At 42.3% G+C, this 21,388-nt stretch overlaps 1 protein-coding gene across 13 annotated transcripts in view; it reads right to left on the bottom strand.

Annotated features, from left to right (window-relative positions):
* The window catches only part of LOC139548194 (RNA-binding protein Musashi homolog 2-like), a 456,658-nt gene that overhangs the window by 50,054 nt on the left and 385,216 nt on the right, over nucleotides 1–21,388 (bottom strand). The window contains exon 11 of one of the 13 annotated variants that reach the window (XM_071357695.1): nucleotides 8,291–8,511. The exons of the other annotated variants lie outside the window; for them this stretch is intronic. Within the exon in view, the coding sequence (XP_071213796.1) occupies nucleotides 8,504–8,511 (8 nt within the window). The 3' untranslated portion in view covers nucleotides 8,291–8,503. Of the gene's footprint in view, nucleotides 1–8,290; nucleotides 8,512–21,388 lie in introns of those variants that run through there. 13 annotated transcript variants of the gene reach the window in all.

The following is a 21,388-nucleotide window of genomic DNA, read 5'->3' as shown; positions in this document are numbered from 1 at the left end:
TTAGGTGGTAGTTTCTACAGGTTTCTATATATTTAGCTGGTAGTTTCTGCAGGTTTCTATATATTTAGCTGGTAGTTTCTGCAGGTTTCTATGTATTTAGCTGGTAGTTTCTACAGGTTTCTATATATTTAGCTGGTAGTTTCTGCAGGTTTCTATGTATTTAGCTGGTAGTTTCTGAAGGTTTCTATTTATTTAGCTGGTAGTTTCTACAGGTTTCTATATATTTAGCTGGTAGTTTCTGCAGGTTTCTATGTATTTAGCTGGTAGTTTCTGAAGGTTTCTATATATTTAGCTGGTAGTTTCTGAAGGTTTCTATGTATTTAGCTGGTAGTTTCTGCAGGTTTCTATATATTTAGCTGGTAGTTTCTGAAGGTTTCTATTTATTTAGCTGGTAGTTTCTGAAGGTTTCTATGTATTTAGCTGGTAGTTTCTACAGGTTTCTATATATTTAGCTGGTAGTTTCTGAAGGTTTCTATTTATTTAGCTGGTAGTTTCTGCACGTTTCAATATATTTAGCTGGTAGTTTCTGAAGGTTTCTATTTATTTAGCTGGTAGTTTCTGAAGGTTTCTATTTATTTAGCTGGTAGTTTCTGAAGGTTTCTATTTATTTAGCTGGTAGTTTCTGAAGGTTTCTATTTATTTAGCTGGTAGTTTCTGAAGGTTTCTATTTATTTAGCTGGTAGTTTCTGCAGGTTTCTATATATTTAGCTGGTAGTTTCTGCAGGTTTCTATATATTTAGCTGGTAGTTTCTGCAGGTTTCTATATATTTAGCTGGTAGTTTCTACAGGTTTCAATATATTTAGCTGGTAGTTTCTACAGGTTTCTATATATTTAGCTGGTAGTTTCTGCAGGTTTCTATATATTTAGCTGGTAGTTTCTACAGGTTTCTATATATTTAGCTGGTAGTTTCTACAGGTTTCTATATATTTAGGTGGTAGTTTCTGCAGGTTTCTATTTATTTAGCTGGTAGTTTCTGCAGGTTTCTATATATTTAGCTGGTAGTTTCTACAGGTTTCTATATATTTAGCTGGTAGTTTCTGCAGGTTTCTATATATTTAGCTGGTAGTTTCTATATATTTAGCTGGTAGTTTCTACAGGTTTCTATTTATTTAGCTGGTAGTTTCTGCAGGTTTCTATATATTTAGCTGGTAGTTTCTACAGGTTTCTATTTATTTAGCTGGTAGTTTCTGCAGGTTTCTATATATTTAGCTGGTAGTTTCTGCAGGTTTCTATATATTTAGCTGGTAGTTTCTGCAGGTTTCTATTTATTTAGCTGGTAGTTTCTGCAGGTTTCTATATATTTAGGTGGTAGTTTCTGCAGGTTTCTATTTATTTAGCTGGTAGTTTCTGCAGGTTTCTATATATTTAGCTGGTAGTTTCTTCAGGTTTCTATATATTTAGCTGGTAGTTTCTGCAGGTTTCTATTTATTTAGCTGGTAGTTTCTGAAGGTTTCTATTTATTTAGCTGGTAGTTTCTACAGGTTTCTATTTATTTAGCTGGTAGTTTCTACAGGTTTCTATTTATTTAGCTGGTAGTTTCTGCAGGTTTCTATTTATTTAGCTGGTAGTTTCTGCAGGTTTCTATATATTTAGCTGGTAGTTTCTACAGGTTTCTATTTATTTAGCTGGTAGTTTCTACAGGTTTCTATTTATTTAGCTGGTAGTTTCTACAGGTTTCTATATATTTAGCTGGTAGTTTCTGCAGGTTTCTATTTATTTAGCTGGTAGTTTCTGAAGGTTTCTATTCATTTAGCTGGTAGTTTCTGCAGGTTTCTATATATTTAGCTGGTAGTTTCTGAAGGTTTCTATATATTTAGCTGGTAGTTTCTGCAGGTTTCTATTTATTTTACTCCTAAATCTCCTTGTTATATTTGTGTTTCTATAACTTTACCAACCCTCAGGCTCTCTTCCCCTTTTGTCTCTCCCCCATCTCTCTATCTCATACACCTTCTCTCTTTCCCTGAACAGCAGACACCTTCTCTCTTTCCCTGTACAGCAGACACCTTCTCTCTTTCCCTGTACAGCAGACACCTTCTCTCTTTCCCTGTACAGCAGACACCTTCTCTCTTTCCCTGAACAGCAGACACCTTCTCTCTTTCCCTGAACAGCAGACACCTTCTCTTTCCCTGAACAGCAGACACCTTCTCTCTTACCCTGAACAGCAGACACCTTCTCTCTTACCCTGAACAGCAGACACCTTCTCTCTTTCCCTGTACAGCAGACACCTTTTCTCTTTCCCTGTACAGCAGACACCTTTTCTCTTTCCCTGTACAGCAGACAACTTTTCTCTTACCCTGAACAGCAGACAGAGGTATGTTGGGCTCCTGCAGCCCAAATGGGCTGAATGGGCCAGCGCTGCACTGCAGAGACCATTGAGTCCAGTGCACACAGGAAGTCTGATTTAATTCTTCCTGACAACTAAAACCAAACCAGGGCTGTGAGGAAGGGAGGGCTGTGAGGGAGAGAGAGTGAAAGAGAGAGGGAGGCCAGACAATTGTGATTTAGAATAGATTTTAAACTATGACAGCCGGCAGTTCTCTGGAACAAGGAGTTCTGGGGCATCATCAGCAGGCTGAACTATGTTCCATTGGTTGTTAACTTCTCTAGGGTAGGGGGATGAAAAGCATGCCCAAATTAAACTGCCTGCTTCTCGGGCCCAGAAGATATGATATGCATATAACTGGTAGATTTGGATAGAAAAAACTCTAAAGTTTCCAAAACTGTTAAAATAGTGTCTGTGAGTATAACAGAACTGATTTGGCAGGCAAAAACCTGAGAAAAATCCATTCGGGAAGTAGTTTTTCTTTTGGCTTTGTAGTTTTCTATTCAATGCCATTACAGTATCCATTAATTTAGGACTCAAATTGCAGTTCCTATGCCTTCCACTAGATGTCAACAGTCTTTAAAAATTGTTTCAGGCTTATATTCTGAAAAATGAGGAAGTAAGAGCAGTCTGAATGAGTGGACCCTAAAGTGTCACAGCCCGTGAATTGGCCGGTGAGGCTGAACAAAACTCACAACCATGTTTCCAGATGAGTGGCAGATGCGCTTATCGTTCAATAGAAATGTTTTGGACCACTGCCTATGGCTTGAGAGATCAGAGATGGTATTCTGAAGGTTTGCACTTCAGTTGGCCTCGCTCTCTCCATCCTACTCTCATGATGTCCCAGAGTGTGCCAAAGTGAACTGAATGTTGTGGTTAAAATGCTCCCCCATCTTTTGAAAACGTGCACATTTATCAATACTGTGAAACCAATCATGTGGATGGATCAACTATTTAAAATTAGTATATGTTCGGTAATGGGCCTACTTTACATAAAGTGTTACCTGTGTAGCAGCGTTAATGTTAGCTGCCAATTGGTTTTTGCCCCCCCCCCCCCCCCCCCCAAAAAAAAAATAATAATAATAATATGAAAAGCCGATTAAACTGTTGCTGGCCAAAATGACCGGCAGAAAAAACATCCATTGAAAAATAATGCTGTTTATTCATGGATGGAAATACCAATCGATGTACAGTGCATTTGGAAAGTATTCAGACCCCTTGACTTTTTCCACATTTTGTTACTTTACAGCCTTATTCTAAAATTGATTGAATTGTTTTTTGTTCCCCACCATCAATCTACACACAAAGCAAACATTTTTTCTCTCCAAATGTATAATAAAAAACTGAAATATTACATTTACGTAAGTATTCAGACCCTTTAGTGAGTACTTTGTTGAAGCACCGTTGGCAGCGATTACTGCCTTGAGTCTTCTTGGGTATGACGCTACAGGCTTGGCACACCTGTATTTGGGGAGTGTCTTCCATTCTTCTCTGCAGATCCTCTCAAACTCTGTCAGGTTGACTGGGGAGCGAAGCACAGATGTTTTCAGGTCTCTCCAGAAATGTTCGATCGGGTTCAAGTCCGGGCTCTGACTGGGCTACTCAAGGACTTTCAGAGACTTGTCCCGAAGGCGCTCCTTGGTTATATTTATCCTACCATTTCTACTGTTCTGCGTGCCAGTTATGATTTTCATATGCACACTTTCATGGAAAAGTTTTATTTCAATAATAACGTTTTCGTTTGTCAAAATTGTCAAGTGGTTAATCAAAAAATCTGAATTAAAATTATATAATCTAAAAGTTAAGTCAACTAATGCGAGATCACCAGCCTCTGTTTTATGGACACAAGATCCGTTGGCGGCTTAAGAAATGAGCCGGAATTCTTACTGGTTGGTAGGTGATCAAATACTTATGTCATTGTAACGACTCTCGTCGTTGGTTGAAGGAGAGTAGGACCAAATCGCAGCGTGGTATGTATCCATATTTATTTGAATACTTATTTTACACGAACAAAAACAATAAACAAAACGAAACCAACGACGCTACAGTCCTGAACATGTGAACCTATAAAACAAAGAACGCAACGAACAGGAACAATCACCCACAAACAAACAGTGAACACAGCCTACCTAAATATGGTTCCCAATCAGAGACAACGTAAAACACCTGCCTCTGATTGAGAACCATATCAGGCCAATCAGACACACCTAAACCAATGAGACACCAAAACATAGAATATACCCACCCAGCTCACATCCTGACCAACTAAACAAAGACTAAACAAAGAAAATAAGGTCAGGAACGTGACAGTCATGCAATAAAATGCAAATTAATAACTTCAAAATCATACAATGTGATTTTCTGGATTTTTTTTAGATTCCGTCTCTCACAGTTGAAGTGTACCTATGATAAAAATTACAGACCTCTACATGCTTTGTAAGTAGGAAAACCTGCAAAATCGGCAGTGTATCAAATACTTGTTCTCCCCACTGTATATATTTTTTGCAAACCACTGATCTAAGCACGAGTATGATTTAGTTCTTCCAACCTGTTCTTCCCATCTGTGGACCCCCAGAAACATATCTCACCTTCCATCCTTCCTTAACGACTTCAGCTCGAGGTCACGAACTATCATTGCACCCCTCACATCTTTGCACACTTGTCTCCTTTCCTCTCCCCAATAGCCCTTACCCTCTCCTCCTCACCCTCTCTGTCTCCTTCCATATACACACATACAGTATCCCACTCATTCCCCTTTTCTCCATCCTGTCTGCCACTATCATCTTTTCACCTCTTCTCCTTCCCTTACTTCAGGCAGAATATAAAGTTACCACAAAACATTGAGAGGTGACAGGTTCCCAACCTAAAGAGCTTTCTCTGTGTGTTGCTTCAGCTCCCACAGCAATATTAGGTGATCAATACAGAAACCCCACTCCTGTAATAAACACTGACATGCAGTAGGGTTGACATGCTGTGGCAGAAATGAGTCGGATTTGCAATATGTGTTTGGTTTTCCCTTGTGACTCACAAGGCAGGCTTGTCAGTCATCCAGTAAGGCTTTCTAAAGCTTACAGAAAGGAAAGCACTCGCTGAAAAAAAGGTTGACTTGTGTTAAAATAAGCAATGGAGGAGAGAGTGAATAATATGAAAAGAGCACAATCTCCATTGGCATCTGTTCATCGCACGGTGCAAGGAAAGGTGAGTCATTCTCCTCTGTGTGTATGTGTGTGTGTATGTCTGAGTGTGTGTCATTGTCCGACAGAACGGAAAGCTCTCTCTACTAGGGCTGCTGCTGCATATGCTTACAAAGAAGACCTCTGTGTGCAGTGCTTATCAAAGGCATGGCTCAGTCTGAATACTGGAAGCACCAAGCTCAGGGGAAGACTGACTGACTGACTCTGAGCCACAAACACCATTCAGCCATAATAGTGTAGCCTAACTACCTCACTACTATCCAGAGCCTTAATGTGTCTGCATTGACAGAGAAGAAGAATCAACTGACAAAAACGCTCTTCAGCCCATTCAGATGTGTGAAATAGCAGGGAATGAATGTGTGATGAACCGCATATGTGTATAGTGAGGCTGAGAATTCTGAGTTTAAAGTCATAAAGGGATGTATAGTACTGTATAGTTCAATCATGTAACACCCCCAGATAACTTCTGTCTGTCTACACTACTCTCAGAAGAACATAGAGACAAGCACCTAGAGGAGGAGGACAGGAAGAACAGTATTAACTGTTGTGATTTTCCAGTGTTAATATTTCATTTATTACGTGACTTATGATTTCCCAGTGGTCATTTATAATTCATTTTGTGACTGTTATGATTCCCCAGTGTTAATATAACATTATGTTAGTGCTGAGGGAGAGCCAGCCAGTACATTCCTACTCAAATGGCTTACTTATCCTCTGCTATTATTAAAAGGGGGACAGTGCTGAAGAGCGAATAGCATCTCCTGATAAAAACGGCTTTCAGGGAGAGAAGGATTTCAGGCCTGGTGTGGTGTGTATATCTCTACCACAAAGTTATCTCTGTTTTAACAAAAGTACCACTGCAATTTATTTCTTTTGGACAGATATGAGAGAGAGAAAAAAACACGCCATGCACTAAAAAGCATTATACTGTATATACACACCAGGGATATTTCAGATGACTCTGGATCCAGCTATTTCTGAAGGCACTAAGGCATAGCAGGCCTCAATTGGCACATCCATCCACCACTCCACATACTAAAGAGCACTGTCCAGTGTGTAGATCAAAACAGAACAGTGGGCCTCTACTCCGCACTCTCCATCAGACAGACGAGCTGTGCTTCGAGAGCACAACCCACCACTATCTCCCTCCAGGTTTGAAGAAACATCACACGGCCTTTGAACTAATGGCGGAATAGGTTGAAATGCAGCAGGTATGGAGAGGTTGGGAGGGGCAGAATCCTCACTAAAGCACTCTGCACTTGAATCCAAACAGGCTCCCAAAAAGACTAAGTAGATTACTGTCTTTGTATACTATAGTACTTTATCACCATTTAAATATATTTGCATCTGCAACAAGTCTTCATCATAACTGGAAAATGTAGGCTGCATACTGGAAGAATGTCTGAAAACCACTGACACCTGTGTAAGTCAGGCCTGGGTCATTGAAATGGAGACGACGGGCCTGCACTTGGTCTCTGGTCCCCTGGTCCTTCTGCATGTGAAGCTTTGCCTCATTGACAGCCCTCCCCTCCTCTCCCCTCTCCTCTCTACCCGCCTGCCTCAGAGGTGACAAGCCGGGTGTAACATGCAATTAGGCAGCTCAGTGCCGTCACATGGGCGACAGAGATGACACCTGGGGTGTGTTGGGGTGATGACGGCCCTCGTCCCGAAGCTCCTGGGCATTTCAGAGCGCTGCCTTCACAATGAGGGCAATTACCAGCTAGCAGGGCGAGACGACAGGGGGAGCGACATTACAGCAGGGGCTCGCTGGGATGATAAAGACATGGGTCTGAAAGCTATCACTGTCTTCTTCTCTATGTCGTTCCTTCTTTCCCATCTTCCTTTCCCTCCCCCTCTGCTTCCTGCCCTCCATCTTTGTCCTTGGTGTGTGTGTGTACATGATTCACTATACTTTTGAGTACCAGAAATGCTCACAAGAATAGTAAACCAACTAAAATTCAGACTTGAGGACATTTTGCCAGTCCTCACTTGTAAAAAGACTATGTTAGGCTTAGGGGTTAAGTTTAAGGGTAAGGTTTAGGGTTAAGGGTTAGGGTAAGGTTTATGGTTAGGAAAAATAGGATTTTTAATTGGAATCAATTGTTGGTCCCCAAAAAGTTCTCACAAGTATAGTAAGACATAGTAGTGTGTGTGTGTGTGAGAGTGAGAGTGAGAGAGAGAGAGAGAGGTGCAGCATAGAGGGCCCACAGAGAATCAAGGCCGTCTGATGGACACAAAAGCCTCTATTAGATCTTGCCTTGCATGATAGGACACAACCTCTCACAGCACAAGTCAAGGATATAAATGTCACCTTACATGGAGGGGCAGGGAGAGCCAGAGGCACAGAGCCAGGACAGTCGCAGACATTGACTGGCCAAAATAACTGAGAAATATTCCCATGGAGAGCCAAGGTCCCATGTTTGATCCAGAATGGAGTCTACTTGCAACATACTGCTCTACTACCCTGCTGGTAATGAGACCGCGGCAGGTCCCACCACACATGGAGGGAGGGCTGTTTATGGCTGTGCCAGTCCCAGTGTGTTAGTCTCAGCAGTGGTATTAAGGCTGTTTCCATATACAGTACCAATCAAAAGTTTGGACACACCTACTCATGGAAGGGTTTTTCTTTATTTTTTTTACATTTGCTACATTGTAGAACAATATTGAAGACATCAAAACTAAGTAATAACACACATGGAATCATGTAGTAACCAAAAAAGTGTTATTTATATGATTGATATTTTAGATTTTGGATTTTTCAAAGTAGCCAATCTTTGCCTTGATGACAGCTTTGCACACTTTTGGCATTCTCTCAACCAGCTTCACCTGGAGGAGTTTCCACATATGCTGAGCACTTGTTGGCTGCTTTTCCTTCCTTCCGCGGTCCAACTCATCCCAAACCATCTCAATTTGTCATTTGATGCAGCACTCCATCATGCTCTTTCTTGGTCAAATAGCCCTTACAAAGCCTGAAGGTGTGTTGAGTCATTGTCCTGTTGAAAAACAAATGATAGTCCCACTAAGCGCAAACCAGATTCATGGAAAATGGCGCTGACAGATGGGCTGCCGTGCTTCTAGCTCTTAGGAAACTTTGCAGAATCTTTTAATTTTTTATGTGTTATTTCTTACATTATTAGCCAATAACATTGTTTGTGTTATTACATACAGCCGGGAAGAACTGTTGGATGTCAGAATGACGGTAACTCACCAGCATTACGACCAGGAACACGACTTTTCCAAATCTAATCCTTTATTCGTACCCCCCAGGGTAATTATTTTATTTGAAAAATATATTTGACCAGTTAAGTCAAACTGACTCATTTATAGCAACGACCTGGGGCATAGTTACAGGGGAGATGAGGGGGGATGAAGGAGCCAATTGTAAGCTGGGGATGATTAGGTGACGGTATGAAGGCGAGATTGGGAATTCAGCCAGGACACCGGGGTTAACACCCCTACTCTTAACTTCTCTGCGCTACGGATCCCTTTAGCGGGATCATTTTCCTAAACAACCGCTGAATTGCAGGGCGCAAAATATTACTAAAAATATTTATAATCATGCAATCACAAGTGAAATATACCAAAACACAGCTTAGCTTGTTGTTAATCCACATATCGTGTCAGATTTTGAAAATATGCTTTACAGCTAAAGAAATCCAAGCTTTTGTGAGTGTATCAATCAATGCTAGAACAGTTAGCCCCAAATTAGCATGGTCACGAAAGTCAGAAAAGCAATAAAATTAATCGCTTACCTTTGATAATCTTCGTATGTTTGCACTCACGAGACTCCCAGTTACACAATAAATGTTATTTTTGTTCGATAAATATGACTTTTATAACAAAAAAACGCCATTTGGGTTGCGCGTTATGTTCAGAAAACTACAGCCTCGTTCCGGTCCTGAAAGGCAGAAGAAAATTCCCAAACGTATCAGATTCAAAAATATTACAAAAAATATTTATAATCATGCAATCACAAGTGAAATATACCAAAACACAGCTTAGCTTGTTGTTAATCCACCTATCGTGTCAGATTTTGAAAATATGCTTTGCAGCGAAAGCAATCCAAGCTTTTGTGAGTGTATCAATCAATGCTAGAACAGTTAGCCTTATATTAGCTTGGTTAGCTTGGTCACGAAAGTCAGAAAAGCAATAAAATGAATCGCTTACCTTTGATAATCTTCGGATGTTGCACTCACGAGACTCCCAGTTACACAATAAATGTTATTTTTGTTCGATAAATATTACTTTTATAAAAAAAAAACGCCATTTGGGTTGCGCGTTATGTTCAGAAAACCAAAGCCTCGTTCCATTAGACGAAAATTCCAAAAAGTATCCGTAATGTTCGTAGAAACATGTCAAATGTTTTTTATAATCAATCCTCAGGTTGTTTTTAACAAACATAATCGATAATATTTCAACCGGACCGTAACCTATTCAATAAAAGAGAGAAAGAAAATGGAGAGCTACCCCTCTCGCGCGCAGGAACTAATCAAAGGACACCTCATTTATTTTGAAAAATCTCGCTCATTTTTCAAAATAAAAGCCTGAAACTATGTCTAAAGCCTGGTCACAGCTTGAGGAAGCCATTGGAAAAGGAATCTGGTTGATACCCCTTTAAATGGAAGAAAGACGGGCAAGGAAACACAGATTAAAAACAAAAATCACTTCCGGGTTAGATTTCCTCAGGTTTTCGCCTGCAGAATCAGTTTTGTTATACTCACAGACAATATTTTGACAGTTTTGGAAATTTTGGAGTGTTTTCTATCCTAATCTGTAAATTATATGCATATTCTACGATCTGGACCTGAGAAATAGTCCGTTTACCGTGGGAACGTTATTTAAAAATAAAAATAAAATATCTGACCCCTAGCGTCAAGAGAATAAAATAAGTGCCATGGGATCTTTAGTGACCACAGAGAGTCAGGACACCCGTTTAATGTCCCATTCGAAAGACGGCACCCTACACAGGGCAATGTCCCCAATCACTGCCCTTGGGCATTGGGATACTTTTTTTTAGATGAGAGGAAAGAGTGCCTCCTACTGGCCCTCCAAAACCACTTCCAGCAGCATCTGATTTCCCATGTAGGGACCGACCCTGCTCAGCTTCAGAAGCAAGCCAGCAGTGGGATGCAGAGTGGTCTGAACTGATTCCAGAGGCTGACTCAAAACACCGCCGGCAGAGGAGAGGCACTCTGAGGGGACATCTAGTCTGACTCAGGAGGCGCGCACACCACCCACCGCTTCCGAGTATATTACTTGCTAATGTTCCGTCTCTGGATAATAAAGTTAACGAGCTCAGGACGAGGATTTCCTTCCAGAGAGACATCAGGGATTGTAACATACTCTATTTATCGCTGGTCTGACCAATCGGAATCCACGCTTCAAGATTGTTTTGATCACGCGGACTGGGATATGGTCTGGGTAGCCTCTAAGAATAACATTGACGAATACACTGATACGGTGACTGAGTTCATCAGGAAGTGTATAAGAGATGTTGTACCCACTGTGACTCTTAAAACCTACCCTAACCAGAAACCATGGATAGATGGCAGCATTCGTGCCAAACTGAAAGCGCGAACCATCGCATTTAACCATGGCAAGGTAACTAGGAATATGGCCGAATTCAAACAGTGAAGTTATTCCCTCCGTAAGGCAATCAAACAGGCAAAACGTCAGTATAGAGACAAAGTGGAGTCACAATTCAACGGCTCAGACAGGAGACGTATGTGGCAAGGTCTACAGACAATCAAGGACTACAAAGGGAAAACCACCCACGTCGCAGACACTGACGTTTTGCTTCCGGACAAGCTAAACACCTTCTTCGCCCGCTTTGAGGATAACATAGTGCCACTGACGGGGCCCGCTACCAAGGACTGTGGGCCCTCCTTCTCTGTGGCCGATGTGAGTAAGACGTCTAAGCATGTTAACCCTGGCAAGGCTGCCGGCCCAGATGGCATCCCTAGCCACGTCCTCAGAGCATGCGCAGACCAGCTGGCTGGAGTGTTACGGACATATTCAATCTCTCCCTATCCCAGTCTGCTGTCCCCACATGCTTCAAGATGTCCACAATTGATCCTGTACCCAAGAAAGCAAAGGTAACTGAACTAAATGACTATTGCCCCGTAGCACTCACTTCTGTCATCATGAAGTGCTTTGAGAGTCTAGTCAAGGATCATATACCTTACCTGACACCCTAGACCCACTTCAATTTGCTTACCGCCCCAATAGATCCACAGACGACGCAATTGCCACCTGGACAAGAGGAATACCTATGTAAGAATGCTGTTCACTGACTATACTTCAGCATTGTACACCATATTACCCTCCAAGCTCATCGTTAAGCTCGAGGCAATGGGTCTGAATCCTGCCCTGTGCAACTGGGTCCTGGCCTTCCTGACGGGCCGCCCCCAGGTGGTGAAAGTAGGAAACAACACCTCCACTTCGCTGATCCTCAACACTGGGGCCCCACAAGGATGCGTGCTCAGCACCCTGCTGTAATCCCGGTTCACCCATGACTGCGTGGCCACGCACGCCTCAAACTCAATCTTCAAGTATGCAGACGACACAACAGTATTAGGCCTGATTACCAACAAGGACGAGACACACTGGGAGTGTGGTGCCAGGAAAACAACCTCTCACCCAACGTCAATAAAGCAAAGAAGCTGATCTTCAGGAAACAGCAGAGGGGGCACACCGCTATCCACATCGATGGGACCGCAGTGGAGAAGGTGGAAAGCTTCAAGTTCCTCGGCGTACACATTACTGACAAACTGAAATGGTCCACCCACACAGACAGTGTGGTGAAGAAGGTGCAACAGTGACTCTTCAAAGTCTCGAGGCTGAAGAAATTTGGTTTGGCACCTAAAAACCACACAAACTTTTACAGATGCACAATTGAGATGATACACCCTTGGGGTGTATCACCGCCTTGTACGGCAACTGTCTGCCCAACGCATCACCGGGGGCAAACTACCTGCCCTCCAGGACATCTACAGCACCCGATGTCACAGGAAGGCCAAAAAGATCATCAATGACAACAACCACCCGAGCCACTGCCTGTTCACCCCGCTATCATCCAGAAGGCGAGGTCAGTACAGGTGCATCAAAGCTGGGACCGAGAGACTGAAAAACAGCTTCAGACTGTTAAATATCCATCATTAACACATTAGGCTGCGGCCCTATATACATAGACTTGAAATCATCACTGGCCACTTTAATAATGGAACACTAGTCACTTTAATAAGGTTTACATATTTTGCATTACTCATCTCATATGTATATACAGTGGCAAGAAAAAGTATGTGAACCCTTTGGAATTATCTGGATTTCTGCATAAATTGGTCATCAAATTTGATCTGATCTTCATTTAAGTAACAACAATAGACAAACATAGTGTGCTTAAACTAATAACACACAAATTATTGTATTTTTCTTGTCTATATTGAACATATAAACATATTAAACATTCACAGTGTAGGTTGGAAAAAGTATGTGAACCCCTAGGCTAATGACTTCTCCAAAAGCTAATTGGAGTCAGGAGTCAGCTAACCTGGAATGAGACGAGATTAGAGATGTTGGTTAGAGCTGGCTTGCCCTATAAAAAACACTCACAAAATGTGAGTTTGCTATTGACAAGAAGCATTGCCTAATGTGAACCATGCCTCGAACAAAAGAGATCTCAGAAGACCTAAGATTAAGAATTGTTGATTTGCATAAATCTGGAAAGGGTTACAAAAGTATCCCTAAAAGCCTTGATGCTCATCAGTCCATGGTAAAACAAATTGTCTATAAATGGAGAAAGTTCAGCACTGTTGCTACTCTCCCTAGGAGTGGTTGATGCAAAGATGACTGCAAAAGCACAGTGCAGAATGCTCAATGAGGTTAAAAAGAATCCTAGAGTGTCAGCTAAAGACTTACAGAAATCTCTGGAACATGCTAACATCTCTGTAGACGAGTCTACGATACGTAAAACACTAAACAAGAATGGTGTTCATGGGAAGACACCACGGAAGAACCCAGTGCTGTCCAAAAAAACCATTGCTGCAAGTCTGAAGTTCGCGACAGTGCACCTGGATGTTCCACAGCGCTACTGGCAAAATATTCTGTTGACAGATGAAACTACAGTTGAGTTGTTTGGAAGGAACACACAACACTATGTGTGGAGAAACAAAGGAACAGCACACCAACATCAAAACCTCATCCCAACTGTAAAGTATGGTGGAGGGAGCATCATGGTTTGGGGATGCTTTGCTGCCTCAGGGCTTGGACAGCTTGCTATCTTCGACGGAAAAATGACTTCCCAAGTTTTGCAGGAGAATGTTAGGCTATCTGTTCGCCAATTGATGCTCAACAGAAGTTCACACCAGACATCCCAAGAATATTGCTGAACTGAAACAGTTTTGTAAAGAGGAATGGTCCAAAATTCCTCCTGACCGTTACGCAGGTCTGATCCGCAACTACAGAAAATGTTTGGTTGAGGTTATTGCTGCCAAAGGAGGGTCAACCAGTTATTAAATCCAAGGGTTCACATACTTTTCCCACCCTGCACACAGATAATATAGAGCTGGAGGGATTTTCAATGCACCGGCAGAACAGAGAAGCTACGTCTAGTAAGATGAGGGGTGGGAGTGTGTCTTTTAATCAATAACAGCTGGTGCACAATGTCTAACATTAAAGAAGTGTCGAGGTATTGCTCACCTGAGGTAGAGTACCTGATGATAAGCTGTAGACCACTCTATCGACCAAGAGAGATCTCATCTATATTATTCATAGCCGTCTATTTACCACCACAGACCGATGCCGGCACTAAGACCGCACTCAACCAACTCTATAAGCAAACAAGAAAATGCTCACCCAGAAGCGGCGCTCCTAGTGGCCGGGTACTTTAATGCAGGTAAACTTAAGTCAGTTTTACCAAATTTTTACCAGCATGTCACATGTCAACCAGAGGAGAAAACAAACCTCTAGACCACCTTTACTCCACACACAGAGATGCATACAAAACTCTCCCCCGCCCTCCATTTGGCAAATCTGACCATAAATATATCCTCCTGATTCCTGCTTACAAGCAAAAAACTAAAGCAGGAAGTACCAGTGACTCGCTCAATACGGAAGTGGTCAGATGATGCGGATGCTACACTACAGGACTGTTTTTTCAAGCACAGAATGGAATATGTTCCGGGATTCATCCAATGGCATTGAGGAGTATACCACCTCAGTCATCTGCTTCATCAAAAGCGCATTGACGACGTCGTCCCCACAGTGACCGTACGTACATATCCCAACCAGAAGCTATGGATTACAGGCAACATCCGCATCCAGCTAAAGGCTAGAGCTGCCGCTTTCAAGGAGCGGGACACTAATCCGTACGCCTATAAGAAATCCCGCTATGCCCTCAGACGAACCATCAAACAAGCAAAACGTCAATACAGTATTAAGATTGACTCCTACTACACCGGCTCTGACGCTTGTCGGATGTGGCAGGGCTTGAAAACTATTACGGACTACAAAGGGAAACCCAGACGCAAGCTGCCCAGTGATGCGAGCCTACCAGACGAGCTAAATGCCTTTTATGCTGGCTTCGAGGCAAGCAACACTGAGGCATGCACGTGAGCACCAGCTGTTCTGGATGACTGTGTGATAAAGCTCTCGGTAGCCGATGTGAGCAAGACCTTTAAACAGGTCAACATTCACAAAGACGAGGAGCCAGATGGATTACCAGGACGTGTACTCAAAGCATGCGCGGATCAACTGGCAAGTGTCTTCACTGACATTTTCAACCTCTCCCTGACTGAGTCTGTAATACCTACATGTTTCAAGCAGACCACCATAGTCCCTGTGCCCAAGGAAGCGAAGGTAACCTGCCTAAATGATTACCACCCTGTAACATTCACGTCGGTAGCCATGAAGTTCTTGTCATGGCTCACATCAACAGCATCCTCCCGGATACCCTAGACCCACTCCAATTCGCATACCGCCCCAACAGATCCATAGATGACGCAATCTCAATCGCACTCCACACTACCCTTTCCCACCTGGACAAAAGGAACACCTATGTGAGAATGCTGTTCATTGACTGCAGCTCAGAGTTCAACATCATAGCGCCCACGAAGCTCATCACCAAGCTAAGGACCCTGGGACTAAACTCCTCCCTCTGCAACTGGATCCTGGACATCCTGACGGGCCGCCCCCAAGTGGTAGGGTAGGCAACAACACATCTGCCACGCTGATCCTCAACACTGGGGCCCCTCAGGGGTGTGTACTTAGTCCCCTCCTGTACTCCCTGTTCACCCACGACTGCGTGGCCAAACACAACTCCAACACCATCATTAAGTTTGCTGACGACAACAGTGGTAGGCCTGATCACCAACAACGATGAGACAGCCTACAGGGAGGAGGTCAGAGAACAGGCAGTGTGGTGCCAGGAAAACAACCTCTCCCTCAATGTGAGCAAGACTAAGGAGCTGATCGTGAACTACAGGAAAAGGCGGGCCGAACAGGTCCCCATTAACATCAACGGGGCTGTAGCGGAGCGGGTCGAGAGTTTCAAGTTCCTTGGTGTCCACAAAAAAACCTTTTCCCCCTCAGGAGACTGAAAAGATTTGGCATGGTGTCAGGTTTTGCCAGGACTGTTCAGGTTTTGTTCACTAGATGTCCCCCTTGCACCTTTTTTGTACCTTTTGTTTTTCTTGCTCTAATTATTGTTTGCACCTGTAAGTCATTCCCTTGTTAGTATTTAAACCCTGTGTGTTCCTCAGTTCCTTGCTCTGTGTTTGTATGTTAGCACCCAGCCCCAGCCTTTGTGTACATTTTTCTCTTGTTGGATTTTCCAGAGGTTCTCTGGTTTTGTTCTCGTGTATTTTTGGATTGGTCTTTTGAGGTTTGTTTTTTCCCTTGCTGTTTTTACCACTTTGTGGATTTTCTTTTGTATTTTGGAAGATATCTATTTTTTATTAAACCACCATCTCTAGTACTGCTGTGTCTGCCTCATCTTCTGGGTTCTGCCAATTATTAGTTACTGTTTCTCGCACCGGGTCCTGACACATGGGTCCCCAGATCCTCAAAATGTTCTACAGCTGCACCATTGAGAGCATCCTGACCGGTTGCATCACCACCTGGTATGGCAACTGCTTGGCATCTGACCGTAAGGCGCTACAGAGGGTAGTACGGCCCAGTACATGACTGGAGCCAAGCTTCCAATCCAGGACTTATATAATAGGCGGTGTCAGAGGAAACCTCATAAAATTGTCAAAGACTCCAGTCACCCAAGTCATAGACTGTTTTCTCTGCTACAGTACGGCAAGCAGTACCGGAGTGCCAAGTCTAGGACCAAAAGGCACCTTAACAGCTTCTACCCCGAAGCCATAAGACTGCTGAACAATCAATCAAATGACCACCGGACTATTACATTGACTGCCCCCATTTGTTTTGTACACTGCTGCTACTTGCTGTTTATTATCTATGCATAGTCACTTCACCCCTACCTACATGTACAAATTACCTCTAACCTCTATCCCCGCACACTGACTCAGTAACGGTACCCCCTGTATATAGCCTCGTTATTGTTATGTTATTGTGTTACTTTTGATTATTTTTTACTTTTGTTTATTTGGTAAATATTTTCTTAACTCATCTTGAACTGCACTGTTGGTTAAGGGCGTGTAAGTAAGCATTTCACGGTAAGGTCTACACTTGTTTTATTCGGCGCATGTGGCAAATAGAGATTGATTTGATTTGATTTATTCTATCCCATTCTACTGTATCTTAGTCTAAATATTTATATATTCTTAAATCCATTCCTTTACTTTAGATTTGTGTATATTGTTGTGAAATTGTTAGATATTACTCGTTAGATATTACTGCACTGTTGGAGCTAGAAACACAAGCATTATGCTACACCTGCAATAATATCTGCTAAACACGTGTATGTGACAAACTCATTTTTGATTTTTGAGATGGGATGGCGTATCGCTGCAGAATGTTGTGGTAGCCATGCTGGTAAATAAAGTGTGCCTTGAATTCTAAATAAATCATCAACAATGTCACCAGCAAAGCACCCCCACACCATCACACCTCCTCCTCGATGCTTCACAGTGGGAACCACACATGCAGAGATCATCCGTTCACCTAGTATGCGTCTCACAAAGACACAATGTTCAAAACCAAAAGTCTTAAATTTGGACTCAGACCAAAAGGACAGATTTCCATCGGTCATGTCCATTGCTCATGTTTCTTGGCCCAAGCAAGTCTCTTCATATTATCGGTGTTCTTTAGTAGTGGTTTCTTTGCAGCAATTTGCCTGATTCACGCAGTCTCCTCTGAACAGTTCATGTTGAGATGTGTCCGTTACTTGGATTCTGTGAAGAATTAATTTGGGCTGCAATTTCTGAGGCTGGTAACAAATGAACGTATCCTCTGCAGCAGAGGTAACTCTGGGTCTTCCTTTCCTGTGGCGGTCCTCATGAGAGCCAGTTTCATCATAGCACTTGATGGTTTTTGCGACTGCACTTGAAGGAACTTTCAAAGTTCTTGAAATTTCTGGATTGACTGACATTCATGTCTTAAAGTAATGATGGACTGTCATTTCTCTTTGCTTATTTGAGCTGTTCTTTCCATAATATGGACTTGGTCTTTTACCAAATAGGGCTATCTGCTGTATACCACCCCTACCTTGTCACAACACAACTGATTGGCTCAAACGCATTAAGGAAAGAAATTCGACAAATTTACTTTCAAGGCACACCTGTTCATTTAAATGCATTACCTCATGAAGCTGGTTGAAAGAATGCCAAGAGTGTGCAAAGCTGCCATCAAGGGAAAGGGTGGCTACTTTGAAAATATAAAATATATTTAGATTAGTTTCTCTCTTTTTTGGTTCCTACATGATTCCATGTGTGTTATTTCATAGTGTTGATCTTCCCTGTAGAAAATAGTAAAAATAAAGAAAAACCCTTGAATGAACTTCCAAACTTTTGACTGGTTCTGTACATTGACAGCCAACATGATTTGACAGCAGCATTAACCTGTACAATGCGACTCCTGCTGTGACCTGTGCTGGGGCTCCACAGCCAATGCAATAAACACACATCATCATCAGTGTGCGTGTGTGTGTATACATATTTGTGTAAGTGTGTGTGTGGTGCGTCAGAGCCAAAGTGCAGGAGTCCTCTGTTCCTAGCCTCTGACACGTTGAATGCATTTGACTCTCCACACCCACTGGGTTAATAAGCATGCTTTTCAATTAGAGGTGATTTTCTCTGAGGAGCTGCTGGATGTGGTGGCCCAGATGCCTGGGTGCCTGCTGCTCTCACTGGCATGCTCTCTGTCCCCCTCTCTCTCTCTCTGTCCCCCTCTCTCTCTCTCTCTCTCTGTCCCCCTCTCTCTCTTTATCTTTCTTCCTCTTTACCCTTTTCTCTCTCCCTTCCCTTACTGTCCCCCTCCCTTCCTCCTTCTCTGTCCCTCTCTCTCTGCCCTCTTTGTCTCCCTTTCTCTCTGTCTCTCTCCCTCAGTGACGGACTGGGACAAGAATTCGGCCACTGCATTTTATCTTCACCTGCCCACATCACCGCACAAGCTGACAACTCCCCCCATCCCGTATACATTAAAAAAGCCAAGCTAATGATCTAGGCTATATTGCAAATTATAAACTGTGTGGTTCGAGCCCTGAATGCTGATTGGCTATATCAGACTGTATACCACGAGTCTGACAAAACATTTATTTTTACTAATTACGTTGGTAACCAGTTTATAATAGCATTAACTTCTTCTTAATAGGGGGCGCCATTTTCACTTTGGGATAAAATAGTGCCCAAATTAAACGGCCTCGTACTCTGTTCTAGATCATATGATATGCATATTATTATTACTATTGGATAGAACACACTCTGAAGTTTCTAAAACTGTTTGAATTATATCTGTGAGTAAAACAGAACTCATTTGGCAGGCAAACTTCCAAACAGGAAGTGAAAATTCTGAAATGGGTCTCTGTGAAAGGCATTGCCTATTCAATTGTCTTTTATTTATGGATCTGTATGCACTTCATACGCCTTCCACTAGATGTCACCAGGCAGTAGAACGTGGAATGAAGTCTCTAGCTTTTTCTGGGACCGGATGGAACTCGTTGGAGTGAGAGGTCAGCCATATTGGTAGTACCTGGCTACGCACTAGGGTTTGTCACATCGTTTTCTGCAATGCGTTAGGTAGACACGAAGAAATGCTCCGTCTGGGACGTTATTGGATTGATTTCTGAAAAACATCCTAAAGATGGATTATCAACTGAGTTTGACCAGTTTATTCGACTATTATTATGACTTTTTGAATTTTTCGTTCATGCGTAAAATCTTCATGGACACGTGAGCTCCACTATGCTAGCCAAAGTTGCTAATTCGACAGAAGAAATTGACATTTTAAAACAAAACAACGATTTATTGTGGAACTAGGACTCCTTGCACTGCATTCTGATGAAAGATCATCAAAGGTAAGGGAATATTTATGATGTTATTTCGTATTTTTGTGGACTCTTTGGACTCCAACATGGCGGAGAATGGCTGAGCGCTGTCTCAGATTATTGCATGCTGTGCTTTGTACTAAAGTTATTTTATTTTTTATCTAACACAGCGGTTGTATTAAGAACCAGTGTATCTTTAATTATATATGCAACTTGTATTTTTCAGCAAAGTTTATGATGAGTTTTTCTGTTTACGTGGCTGTCTAAAATGTTCTCCGGACATTTTGGTGCTATTTGTGACCATGGCTGCGTTGTAAAACCCAGATTTGTAGCTATAAATATGCACATTTTCGAACAAAACATAAATGTATTGTATAACATGATGTCATAAGACTGTCATCTGATGAAGTTGTTCAAAGGTTAGTGATTAATTTTATCTCTATTTGTGGGTTTTGTGAAAGCTATCTTTACGGTGAAAAAATGGCGTTGTGTTTTGGGCTATTGTGGTGAGCTAACATAAATATATGTTGTGTTTTCGCTGTAAAACATTTAAAAAATCGGACGTGTTGGCTGGATTCACAAGATGTTTATCTTTCATTTGCTGTATTGGACTTGTGATTTCATGAAATTATATTATATGATATTCCCTGTGGCGCTAGGCTAGGCTATGCTAGTCAGCGTTTCTGATGAGGAGGATCCCGGATCCGGGAGGGGGGGTCGGTAGAGGTTTTAAGGCACCTCAGGGGTTTATGATATATGGCTAATATACCACGGCTAAGGGCTGTGTCCAGGCACTCTGCATTGCGTTGTGCGTAAGAACATCCCTTAGCTGTGGTATATTGCCCATATACCACACCTCCTCGGGCCTTATTGCTTAATTAGCGCCTGTCACCTACCCTACAGTGCCTTGCAAAAGTATTCATCCCCCTTGGTGTTTTTCCTATTTTGTTATTTTACAACCTGTAATTTAAATGGATTTTTATTTGGATTTCATGTAATGGACATACACAAAATAGTCCAAATTGGTGAAGTGAAATTAAAAAAAGAAATGGAAAAGTGGTGCGTGCATATGTATTCACCCCCTTTGCTATGAAGCCCCTAAATAAGATCTGGTGCAACCAATTACCTTCAGAAGTCACATAATTAGTTAAATAAAGTCCACCTGTGTGCAATCTAAGTGTCACATGATCTCAGTATATATACACCTGTTCTGAAAAGCCCCAGAGTCTGAAACACCACTAAGCAAGGGGCACCACCAAGCAAGCGGCACCATGAAGACCAATGAGCTCTCCAAACAGGTCAGGGACAAAGTTGTGGAGAAGTACAGATCAGGGTTGAGTTATAAAAACCTTGAACATCCCACGGAGCACCATTAAATCTGTTTGAATTTTTTTTAAAGAATTTGGCACCACAACAAACCTGCC

The sequence above is a fragment of the Salvelinus alpinus genome, chromosome 21 (genome assembly GCF_045679555.1).
Source record: "Salvelinus alpinus chromosome 21, SLU_Salpinus.1, whole genome shotgun sequence".
Taxonomy (NCBI): Eukaryota; Metazoa; Chordata; class Actinopteri; order Salmoniformes; family Salmonidae; genus Salvelinus; species Salvelinus alpinus.
The sequence above is the reverse complement of the archived record's forward strand: the minus strand, read 5'-3'. Positions and strand labels throughout refer to the sequence as shown.